Genomic DNA, 11,360 nt, shown 5'->3' with positions numbered 1-11,360 from the left:
TTTTATTTGTTTGTCCGTCTGTGTCCGTCTTAAATTAAAGAGTTACGGCGTTTCCTACAAACCGCTTGTGAAGAGTAGCTAGTTTTGCTTTAGAGTTTTGAGATACTCGCTCAATAAGTCAAGCAAGTCTTGCTGTTTGTCGTTAACAAAATGAATAACCTTTTTTTAAAAAAATTTTTTATCAAGAGGCTGACAAAGGGACTCGGCGTTTCCTGGCCTGGTAAATGGAGCCCAAGGCAAATACAACGGCCGTTGCGGGCATTATGCAACCTTTTTTTTTTTTTTTTTACAGGCCGAGTCATGCTCCGTTAAACCGAGTTAACCGAACTAGATGCGTAAAAGTCAGTGTCCTAAAACCAAGGAAGAATTCCCCTCCAGCATTAAGTCTGTTGAGGACTTGAAAAAACCGAAATTCACAGTTGGCGGGGCAGCTCCAGATGTGAGCATGAAACGGGGCGATGCTGATAAACACGCGCTCAGCAAGTATGATGTGGGCGGACAGATGTTTGAAAGAGAGACGCAGCTCCCCTCCCCCGCTGCTCTGTTCCGTCCTATCTGTGGTATTCTTATCCTATGATGTGTGCTCTTGGGGATCTTCAAGCCTGAAGTATGAGGGCAGTGGGGCTTGGAGAACGCGCAGTGTGTTTCTTTTTTTTTTTTTTGTTCTTTAAACTAACTAGCGTGATGGTTGGAGTGGATGGTGCTGCAGTGAGCCTCTTACTGACATGATAGCCGGGATGACTGATGGCTTTGACCTGTTTGGAGTAACAACTCCTGGACTAGAAAAGCCATTTGTCTTCTTTTAAAGCGCTTACGAGTCTCCGGTTGCTGGCCTCTCGGAATGTAAAACTCCTACAGAGTTTAATCAAATCTGGTCTGTAAGTAATCTAACAACAACAATATCTGCTGCCCGGGGGGGGGGGGGGGGTTCGCAGAGGTGTGTGGGTAGTTTATTAAAATGTCCAACCCATTAACCCAAATAATGTTTTCATCATCTGTCGTCTCTTCAGTTTGGAAAAACAGTTTTCTCTTTCCACCGCGTTCTTACATCAGGTGGAGTTGGACCAGGACAAGGGGATGGAGATGAGAAAGTTGGTCCTGTCAGGAATCCTGGCCAGTGAGGAGATCTATCTCAGCCACCTGGAGGCCCTGCTGATAGTATGTGCAATTTATACCACCCGCAAAGGAGATAAGAACATCGAGTTTGAATCACTTAGAGCATTGAACATAACGGCTTGTTAGGTGGAGCTTGTTAGCTAACGTTAATAGCAAAGCTTATCTAGTCAACTGCGGTTTATCTGACATTACTGAGTCAGTTCACACAGTTATCTTCGTTTTCGAAAGGACAGAAAACACGTTCTTCCTCTTGCACACAGATGAAGTCATAAGCGATAAAACCAGAACCTGCATTGCTCAATTCAACACAATAACTCTACAATACCTGTCACTGCAATGTTGGTTCCGCCAATGTTGGCTAATATTAGCCAAATATTGGCCAAACACTTTTTAAGTAGAATAAAGTTAATTCCGTTGTTGACTAACTGGGTAAGTTTGTGAAGCATCTAACTTTTTAAATAAGAAATAACTAGTAAAACCACGATTGTTTGCTCACCTTTTGCTAAATATTAAATAACATTTCTTCTCCCTGTTGAAGATAAGCCTGAATGACATTCAGTAACTGATCCCTGCCTTCGGCCTGTGATTATTTATCCAGCCCATGAAACCTCTGAGGGCTGCAGCCACTACATCACAGCCCATGCTCAGCAACCAGCAGATAGAGACCATCTTCTTCAAAGTGCCAGAGCTCCACGAGATCCACAAGGACTTCTACGACGCTCTGCTGCCCCGCGTCAGGGACTGGGGTCCCCAGCAGTGTGTGGGCGACCTCTTCCAGAAACTGGTATGTGGTCTTGGTTAGCTTCGGTAGCTGGCATGGAATGAGTAGCACAACAATCAACGAGGCCTCTTAAAAATGGCAAATATCCTTTAAGATCCATTGTAGTTGATACGGAGCCAAAGCAAAAGGAACCTGCTTCTTTTGACCCAACTGAGTGAAAATATGGAAGTCTGAGAGCAGGGAAATGTAAGTGTGTAGTGAGCTGATATGAGTGAAATGCTGCGACAGTTGTTGGAACGGTTGTTTAACTGCAGCACGAGTGCGTAGCCGCCACGCAAACTTAATTACAGCGTCGCCTCAGCTGAATTCGACCCTCCTTTTGGATCAAATAACATGAAACCTCGCAGCATCAAACTGAATGTTGGACTTTGATCAAACAGACCAGCGTTTGTCAAGTCAGTAACTTTCAGAAACTAATCACAGCGCGCTTGATCATTAATGAAGAGGGGAGACCTTCGGGAGGGTGTGGGGGGGGGGGGGGGGGGTGGTTGTTGGGCGTCTTTTGGCTGCTGGTAAATGCCCCGTGGATCTTGCAGTGCACATGTGAGCAGACTGACTGGAGTCGACCCCCGGCCAGATAAAAGCCTCTGCCTCACCACATCACAGGCAGGGAGCGAGAACCAAACGCTGTACAGGAGGTTGCTGAATAAGAGCTTCCTGCGTCTTTACTGTTTGATTTAAAAAAAACATTTATACTTCATATACAAACACAAAAAAACATTAAATCATACTCCTTTGCATCCACTCCGCCCGTAATAATGATCAGTGTCAGTCACACGCTAAAACCTCCCCACTGTGCCGAGGAGGAATCTAACGGGTGCTCCGCTTGTGCCCTGCAGGCGAGCCAGCTCGGCGTGTACCGGGCTTTTGTGGACAACTACAAGGTCGCCGTGGAGACGGCGGACAAATGCTGCCAGGCGAACGCCGGGTTTGCAGAGATATCCGAGGTATGTGAGCGCGCAGCGGGGCGGGTGTTTGATGTTGCACAGCTGCTCCGAAGACGGGTGATGACGGGGGAGGGGGGGGGGGGGGGGGCGGCGGCTTTCGGGCCGTCCCCACGGCTGTAAAAGCCTGCGCAGCTCGTAGCGGTTTTAATTGCGCGGCGGGGCAGTGATTTTAATGAGGGTATTTCTTCTTCTCCGTCCCCTCCGGTGTTTTTCCTCCTGCCAGGATCTCAAGGTCAAAAGCACAAAGGACTGCAAGGACCAGTTGGCTAAAATTTCACTGGAGAGTGAGTACTGATTGAAGGGCCCGTCCGGCCTCCACATTCACCCACATGGCGAAGTACTTGATCTGACTCTGCCTCCTCCACAGCTCTTCTCTACAAACCTGTGGACCGAGTGACGCGCAGCACCCTCGTTCTGCACGTAGGTCAAACGCGAATACGGAGCAACATCGTGTCTGCCCCGAAGACCTATTGTGGGGATTTTTTTTTTTAATCATTTGTGATCTTTTGCCCTCCTATTCTAGGACCTCCTGAAGCACACGCCCTCCAGCCACCCGGACCACCCGCTGCTGCAGGACGCCCTGCGCATCTCTCACAACTTCCTGTCCAGTATAAACGAAGAGATCACCCCACGTAGACAGTCCATGACCGTCAAGAAGGGAGAGGTCAGTGCCGAAGTCACTTCTTCTCAGGACCACGCTGACAAATCTGTTGGGCACTCCCGCCGATTTGTTTTTGATTTGAACGTGGCCCAGGTGGCCAACGTGTTGTTGTTGTTGTTGATTTGCGGTAACTTTCAGGCGCAAAATTGTTATTCATTAAACCCAGACTGGGAGGCTGCGGTCAGGCCAGTGGCTCTGCGAGGCTTTGGTGCTCGATGCCAAAACACTCGCTGTGATGACGTTTGGCAGCTAAAAGGCTCGCTGTGTGAGAATGGTAACAATTGGTAATTAGAGCTAAACGCAGAGTACAGCTGAGGCCGAGGAAAAGGTCACAGTCCGGGACTGCGTGACTGTGTGTGGCTGTAGTTTACAAAGGCAATGGTGCGATATGTTGTGAGATAACGTGTTACTAAAGGTTCTCAATTGACGCTTTCTCTTTGAGGTTTTTTCACGTTTTTAACACTTTCAGTTGCTTGATTTTACTCCCCGAATCACGAGTGTTGTGTAATTTAACATGAAGATTAAGATGCCCCCGCAAGCTGTGAGCACAAGGTGTCTGGAAGCTGCAATAAAACCGGATCGTGAGTCAGGTTTCTGCTGACTCATCTCAGCGTGTCTGGTTTGGCGTTTGAAGGAAGTCGACACAATGGAGGATGCTTGTGACAAAGCTCTGGAGGCAAAGGGTCTCTCTCTCTCTCTCTCTCTCTCAAATCAGGAAAACCTGTCAATTCCTCCCATCCTTCCCTGCCGCAGTCTCGACACAGCTTCCCAGAAATGACCTGCGCCCCCGCCCCCCCTTTTACGAATCTGGCCATCTAAGCAGACTCCTGCGCTGGGTGTGTACCGACTTAGCGGCGCTTCCTGATGCGCCCCCCCCCCCCCCTCCCCCACGGCACGCACCTCGGGGCTCTGATTCAGATGAACCAAATGAGAACTTCCTCTGTTTTTCCTCTGGAAGCTGGCCCGGCCCACCTGGGTGGGTGGGAAATTTAAGTCAAAGAAAAGTTCTTGGGGGAACGGCCTTCTACATATTTTGAGAGGAAAGCGGAAATCCCGGCAGGAGATTTGACGGATAACGAGCCAGCGCGTAACGCCGCGTTTCGTTGGGATCGGCTGTCGACAAACTTTGTTTCAGCGCCACCGGTTGCACACGTCTCTCTGCTCAGCGTCTCCTTATGGTCCACGCCACGAAGCGGACCGCAGTGCCAGGAGGGGCAGCTCCGGCTCCCGTGTGCCCACTGGATTATTGACAAAGTTCTGGTTGTGTTTGTGTTACAGCCTAATGAGCGGATGTCCTCTTCTCTTTGAAACCAGGACAGTGCTTAACATATTTGAGGGGCTTCCCAAAAAGGCATGCAACCAGCCTGCACTGAACCGGAGTGTCCTGAGAACACAGGACAGGAAAGCCACAGTGCATCGGCTTCCTTGTTTGTGTCGCACCGTGGTTTGCTCGGCAAGGAGGTGATGTCGCTGCAAACGGCCTCTGACCTTCAGGGGTCAAAAGGCCGAGGGCTGTTGGCAGTGACGTCACTCGTTGCCGAGCAATGATGTGGCCGCGCGGCTCACCGAGGAGGCCGCTGGTGGTCGATCTATTGTCTCTGTTGGTGTTTACTTCCGCCAACACGTACAAACGTCTGCACAAAATGATTTTATTTGAACCCCAAATTAAAGCCGTTTCAACTGAGCATCAATATTAATCTGTGATTTTAAACTTCATTTCCAGCCGTTGTTGAAAGCATCTTGATTCTCGGTTACAGTTTCATGCGTTAAAAAAATACTGAAGTAATGAAGTGATTTTTCTTTTCCTGTCTGCAGAACCGGCAGCTGTTGAGGGACTGCTTCATGGTGGAGCTCGTCGAAGGTTCCAGGAAACTCCGCCACGTCTTCCTGTTCACCGACCTGCTGCTCTGCACCAAGCTGAAGAAACAGGCTGCCGGGTGAGTCTGGGTTTGGAGTCCGGCCCGGGGTCAGGTGACCTGCAAGGTTTACTGGTTCACTCCAACCATTAAACTTGTTAAAGTTAAATTCTGCTTTGCTGGAAATGGAACCGCTTCCTTGTGACCAACCGGCGGTTGCAGGTTGAGATGAACGTTATAATTTCGTTACAACAGTTTTCAAGCATGTGGCTCTTGTTGCTGTTGGTTTCATGCCGCTTTAAAAAAAAACACATCCTGGTGAAAGTGCAGGGCAGCATGATGATTACTGGGTGAAGGGACAAAAATGACGTTGTTATACAAACAACACACTCTGTGCTCCAACAGGAAAGGGCAACAGTATGACTGTAAGTGGTACATCCCACTGGCCGACCTGACGTTCCAGACCATCGAGGACTGCGAGTCCAGCCCCATCCCGCTGGTCCAGGAGGAGGAGATCGACGCCATGAAGATCAAAATCTCCCAGATCAAGAACGAGATCCAAAGAGAGAAGGTCAAGACATTAAAGATGCACAGAAAACTCACGCCTCGAAATTTGACCTGATCTTATTTCATCTCACCAATCATCACATTCCTCTATGTGTAACATATGTGGCGATGCATGGGTTCTGATTCTGAATTATGCGCTTTTTGATACATTGGTCTACTGGTGGTTTGAGGTGACACCACAGCAACGACCGCTTTGCAGATGAAACTAAAACCGCAATGAGAAACGTATTAGCACACAGATGTCTAAAAACGTTTAACTCTGTGCTGTTGATCTGTAGAGAACCACCAAAGGACCCAAGGGGGTCGAGCGACTGAGGAAGAAGCTGCTGGAACAGGAGTCTCTGCTGCTTCACATGTCGCCCAACATGGCGTTTAGAGTGGCCAACCGAAACGGCAAGGTGAGTCCGGAGAAGGTTCCTCGGTTAATCTTAAATGTCTGGTGTGGTCACTAACCCACTTCTTACGTGGCTTCTGCTGCCCTCTACTGGTAACAAGTGTGCCGTCACACTGTGAGAGCGCTCTTAATATCCAAAATATTTCCTACCTTTTTATTTATTTCAGGGTTTCACGTTCCTGATCTCTTCTGACTACGAGCGTGCCGAGTGGAGGGAGATCGTTCGCGAGCAGCAGAAGAAGTGTGAGTTGGAACTTTTTTTTTTTTTTTTTACAAGAGACAATCAAGTTCTAGCGCAACATTTGTGATGCCGTGTTGGTGCGACCCAGCAATCACCTCGACTGTGTCCCGCAGGCTTCAAAAGCTCCTCCCTGACTTCCCTGGAGCTGCAGATGCTTACCAACTCGTGTGTGAAACTGCAGACTGTTCACACGATTCCAATGACCATGAATAAGGAAGGTAGGGTTCACAAAGCGATGTGCATGTTAGGGTTTAAAATGCACTGCAATAAACCTACACTTAGGTATTGTATCTCTTTTGTTAACCTGACGTTACCCTCTCCCAGATGATGAATCTTCTGGTCTGTACGGCTTCCTAAATGTCATCGTCCACTCTGCGTCGGGGCTGAAACACAGTTTAAGTAAGTCGGTCGTTCTTTGACGAGGCGTCATCTCGCTGAATATTTCTAGAGGGAGCATGCGGCTGCTTCTCGTCATCCTCTGTGTCATCGCTGTTTATAATTTTTGATTCAACACGTTGTAACTAGTTCTGCTCATCTCCGTTAGACCTTTACTGCTCCCTGGAGGTGGATTCCTTCGGCTACTTTGTCAACAAAGCCAAAACACGGGTGTACAGAGACTCTACAGAGCCCAACTGGAACGAGGTGAGAGTGCACACCGGAATTAGTGAGTAGAGATCCACCTTCAGAGCCACTAATATGTGTTTATTTAACTGTGCGTCTCTCTCTCCATCTTCGTTTCGAGATGCTCAGAAAGAGTGTTTGGTGCATGGACTAAAAGTACATAGTTGCGCTGTGGGCTGAAACCCGGAGGGCGTGTTTTTTGCTGTGTGTCTGTTCCAGGAGTTTGAGATTGAGCTGGAGGGCTCTCAGACGTTGAGGTTGCTCTGCTATGAGAAGCGCTGCCACAAAACCAAGCAGAGCAAAGAAGACGGAGAGATTGCAGACAAGATCGTGGCCAAAGGCCAAATAAAGGTGCGGACAAATTGGGGTGGGCCCGGTTCAGGTGGTAGATAATCGCTTGTGTTTTTTGGGGCGACCAGTTTAAAAGGTCCAGACTGAATAACAATAAAAGATAATTCAAACAAACACTATAAGTATTTAAACTTTTAACATCAGAACATGAACAAACTGTGTTTACATGGTGGGACCTTTTAAGAAGGGGTTTCCGGTGGAAAAAACGCACCTCGTCAGACTATACGACTATACATCATAAAAAGTGTATTTCCCAAAATGGGAATGTTATTTTATTGTATTGCCAGTCAACTAGTCACTGTCTGGCATTCTGGTGCGATACACAAAATGTTTTCCTCTAAAACGTGATGCTGTATCCCACAAGGCAACAGTGGAAAAACTAAAAGTCAATATTTACAGACTCCACGTGAACTCAAATCTACACAGTTCCACTCGCATGAATGGGAGAAACAAAGGTTGCCTGTGTGGAGTGAACTTGTCCACCTCTTGATTGATGCTGGTACCTCCACAGTGGCGCAATTTATCTGCGCCGCTGACCACCACAGCTAATCCTGCCCTAGGGAGACATTTCCTGATGAAAAAGAAGTGAGCCATTAGGTTTTTCCACAAAGCCCCTTCAGGTTGACCCCTGTGAGGGTGTTATGACAGAGGTCGGATTAGTCTCGTGTCGGCACGGCTCCAGACTATGACGGGGGGGGGGGGGAGGAGAGGCCCACCGGACAGGTCGGTCCGAACCCGTCCAGATAATTGACATGTTTTTCAGGAGCCCACAGGACACATGTCGGGTGTTTTAAATCGCTTAGACAGACGACCCGGTGGGTCACGTTGGCCTTTCTCCTGCCTTTGTTGGGGACCACGTCAAATTAGTTCCAACAATTGAATTATTTCAAGAGTTCACGTTGGGATTAAATGACGGGTTTCGATACAAGCTTTTGCTTTCGATGCGGACGGGAGGAGTCCCATGTAAACAGTCACTGATGGGCCAGAGAGGATCCTGTCCGGGGCTCCGTGGACGCGACCCCACCAGCCCACAGTCCCCCCCAGCGGCAGGCGTGAGCATGTTGGTAATGAGGGTAGGAGGAGATTCTCTGCTAGTTAATCCCCCAAATCCATCAGGGAAGTGCAACAACACACAAGAGAAGAGAAGAGGGGAGGGGAGGCTCCGTGGCTTTGTTCCTCTCTGACTCCCTGTGGAATGAAAAGGATTTCGATTATAACGATACCAAGAGGGGAAGATGACAGGAAGTCGCGGAAAGATTGGACTGGCCTGCGTGGAAGAAGATCATCGGGATTATTTCAGGCAACAAAATCAAGTGCTGGCGGTCGAGGGAGCGACGTCGGACCATCAGGGAATCTGTGGGGTTTTTTTCTGGGTTTGTCGGCCTTTAGTCGGGGGAAGGTTCGTGCCAAAAAAGAATGAGTGACAGTAATCCTAAAGCGGAGGGGATCGTGGATGGGGTCGGCGTCGGGCTCCAGGGAGAGAGAGACGCGGCTCAAATGAAACCCCCGAGTACGGGGGCCCGTCTGTGGGGCCGAGTCCGCAGCAGCCTGCTCAGACCAAAGGTATACAGTAAACAAGCTGTGGACGAACCGACACGCGATGTTGTTGTTAAGAAGATTTTTTTGCTTTCTCTTATTCTCTGGTTATTTTGTTATATCATTTTCTTTTCTTTTTTTACTAAAAGCGTAACATAAGACTAGATTTTCCCTGAAATAAAGGATTATCTGGGTGAGATTTGATGGTTTCTTGGTTGACCCGAACCTCTGCCCAGTGCTTCGCAGCGTATATACAGGCTGTGGGATTGTTATTAGTCAGATGACTAAAATGGATGGAGGACACCTGGTCACATGGAGTTTGTGTTCATGTGAGGCCGAGTGAAGTCATTGAGCAGGTAGATCTCGGACTACCTGGCTTCCCATGGTGAAGGAAATCCATGTGAAGTGACAACAAATTGAATTGTTTTTTTCTTTCAGCTGGATCCTCAGACTTTGCAAAATAAAGACTGGCAGAGGACAGTCATCAATATGAATGGGGTACGTTTCCTTATTTTTTCCTTTTTAGCAACCTGGTGAAAAGAGAAACGATGACATTGCACAGCTTTCCACTTTACAACTTTGCTGGCGCAGTCCCTCCGAAACGACACCCGCTTTCCTCACTTGTTTCAGATCGAGGTGAAACTTTCGATGAAGTTCACCAGCAGAGAGTTTAGTTTAAAGCGAACGCCTTCGCGCAAACAGTCCGGCGTTTTTGGAGTGAAGATCAACGTCGTGACCAAGTGAGTCGATGGCGCGCCGTTGTGTGTTTTTGATTTGACAACGAATTAAAGTGAAAACCAACCAAGTGCAACATTGCAGCTTGAAGGGAAACTAAGACGCACTTGCACTCCCTTTGTTTCTGTGTGACTTCGCCCCCCCCCCCAGGAGAGAGCGCTCCAAGGTCCCTCTCATAGTGAGGCAGTGCGTGGAGGAGATTGAGCGGCGAGGGATGGACGAGGTGGGAATCTACCGAGTGTCGGGCGTCGCCACCGACATCCTGGCGCTGAAGGCCGCCTTCGACTCAAGTGAGTTCAGCGCGATTATTTGTTTTTTGGGGGGGGTTTCTCTTTTCCCGCCAGGCTCTTTGTCCGCTGCCGACTGCTGTGTCATCTGCGCCCCCTTTCCTCCCTCCGCAGACAACAGAGACGTGTCCGTCACCATGAGGGAGATGGACGTGAACGCCATCGCTGGAACGCTGAAGCTGTATTTCCGCGAGCTTCCGGAGCCTCTTTTCACGGACGACTTGTACCCCAACTTTGCTGATGGAATCGGTCAGTCGCCACTTTTTAAATTTTTTTTATTTAGGCAGAAATTTTAAAAACAACAAGGAAGGCGAGGTGTGAAACGGGCACATTCATTGTGTGTGTGTGTGTGTGTGTGTGTGTGTGTGTGTGTGTGTGTGTGTGCACTTGCAGCTCTCTCAGACTGTGTGGCCAAGGAGAGCTGCATGCTCAACCTGCTGCTGTCTCTACCGGAGCCCAACCTGGTGACCTTCCTCTTCTTGTTGGACCACCTTAAAAGGTAGAAGCTCACAAATGTCACGCTTCCCTCCTATGAATCGAGACGACTTTTGTATTTTTATTGGTGAAAAACGTATCTGTAGTAAAACACTGTCCGACGTTTGAAAGTCATGAATAGAGGACACAGAACATTAAAGATCTCTCTTGCTTTTCAGGGCATTAAAGCATGTATGACTTTGAAGGATGTGTCAATGAATTAACGTTGGTGAGCTTTGGCTACGTCGCTTGAGTGAGTTCCCAATATTTCGGTTCCTTCGCTCCTGCAGGGTGACTGAAAACGAGAGCGTCAACAAGATGTCCTTGCACAATCTGGCCACAGTCTTCGGCCCCACGCTGCTGCGGCCCTCCGAAAAGGACAGCAAGATCTCGAACAGCCCGCAGCCGATCTCCATGAACGACAGCTGGTCCCTGGAGGTCATGGCTCAGGTAAAGCCGCCGCCGCCGCCGGCGCGGGGAAATTGACAATTGGGTCCGCACCGCAGGTCTGATCCCCCTTTTTTCTGTGTCGTTCAGGTTCAGGTCCTTCTCTACTTCCTCCAGCTAGAGGGCATCCCAACCCCCGACAGCAAACGCCAAAGCCTTCTCTTCTCGTCTGAAGTATGACCCCGGGACACTGGGACCTCTTTGCCGCCTGCCGGGGCAGACATGGCGAGGGTGCTTGTTGCAGCCACTAGGTGGAACCTTCAGCGCGTTGCCAAGTAGAAACCGCCACCATGACCGAAGCCGGAGAAGGAGCCTGGGGTGGGGGGGTGGGGGGGGTTCGGTTTAC

At 49.1% G+C, this 11,360-nt stretch overlaps 1 protein-coding gene across 1 annotated transcript in view; it reads left to right on the top strand.

The window, feature by feature from the left end:
• The window catches only part of si:dkey-91m11.5 (PH_BCR_vertebrate and RhoGAP_Bcr domain-containing protein), a 20,060-nt gene extending 8,733 nt beyond the window's left edge, over window positions 1-11,327 (top strand). Inside the window, exons 2-22 of the mRNA XM_062562182.1 lie at window positions 971-1,158; window positions 1,715-1,900; window positions 2,737-2,844; window positions 3,068-3,128; window positions 3,212-3,264; window positions 3,368-3,508; window positions 5,321-5,442; window positions 5,767-5,932; window positions 6,207-6,326; window positions 6,490-6,565; window positions 6,677-6,781; window positions 6,888-6,962; window positions 7,108-7,205; window positions 7,404-7,535; window positions 9,510-9,569; window positions 9,702-9,811; window positions 9,957-10,096; window positions 10,208-10,342; window positions 10,487-10,592; window positions 10,858-11,017; window positions 11,105-11,327. Coding sequence (XP_062418166.1) covers window positions 971-1,158; window positions 1,715-1,900; window positions 2,737-2,844; window positions 3,068-3,128; window positions 3,212-3,264; window positions 3,368-3,508; window positions 5,321-5,442; window positions 5,767-5,932; window positions 6,207-6,326; window positions 6,490-6,565; window positions 6,677-6,781; window positions 6,888-6,962; window positions 7,108-7,205; window positions 7,404-7,535; window positions 9,510-9,569; window positions 9,702-9,811; window positions 9,957-10,096; window positions 10,208-10,342; window positions 10,487-10,592; window positions 10,858-11,017; window positions 11,105-11,194 — 2,432 coding nt within the window. The 3' untranslated portion in view covers window positions 11,195-11,327. The remainder of the gene's footprint in view (window positions 1-970; window positions 1,159-1,714; window positions 1,901-2,736; window positions 2,845-3,067; window positions 3,129-3,211; window positions 3,265-3,367; window positions 3,509-5,320; window positions 5,443-5,766; window positions 5,933-6,206; window positions 6,327-6,489; window positions 6,566-6,676; window positions 6,782-6,887; window positions 6,963-7,107; window positions 7,206-7,403; window positions 7,536-9,509; window positions 9,570-9,701; window positions 9,812-9,956; window positions 10,097-10,207; window positions 10,343-10,486; window positions 10,593-10,857; window positions 11,018-11,104) is intronic.
• Window positions 11,328-11,360: the final 33 nt, after the last annotated feature.

This window comes from Pungitius pungitius, chromosome 5 (assembly GCF_949316345.1).
Source record: "Pungitius pungitius chromosome 5, fPunPun2.1, whole genome shotgun sequence".
NCBI classification, from domain to species: domain Eukaryota; kingdom Metazoa; phylum Chordata; class Actinopteri; order Perciformes; family Gasterosteidae; genus Pungitius; species Pungitius pungitius.
Note: the sequence above shows the minus strand (reverse complement) of the source record. Positions and strands in the feature narration are given on the sequence as shown.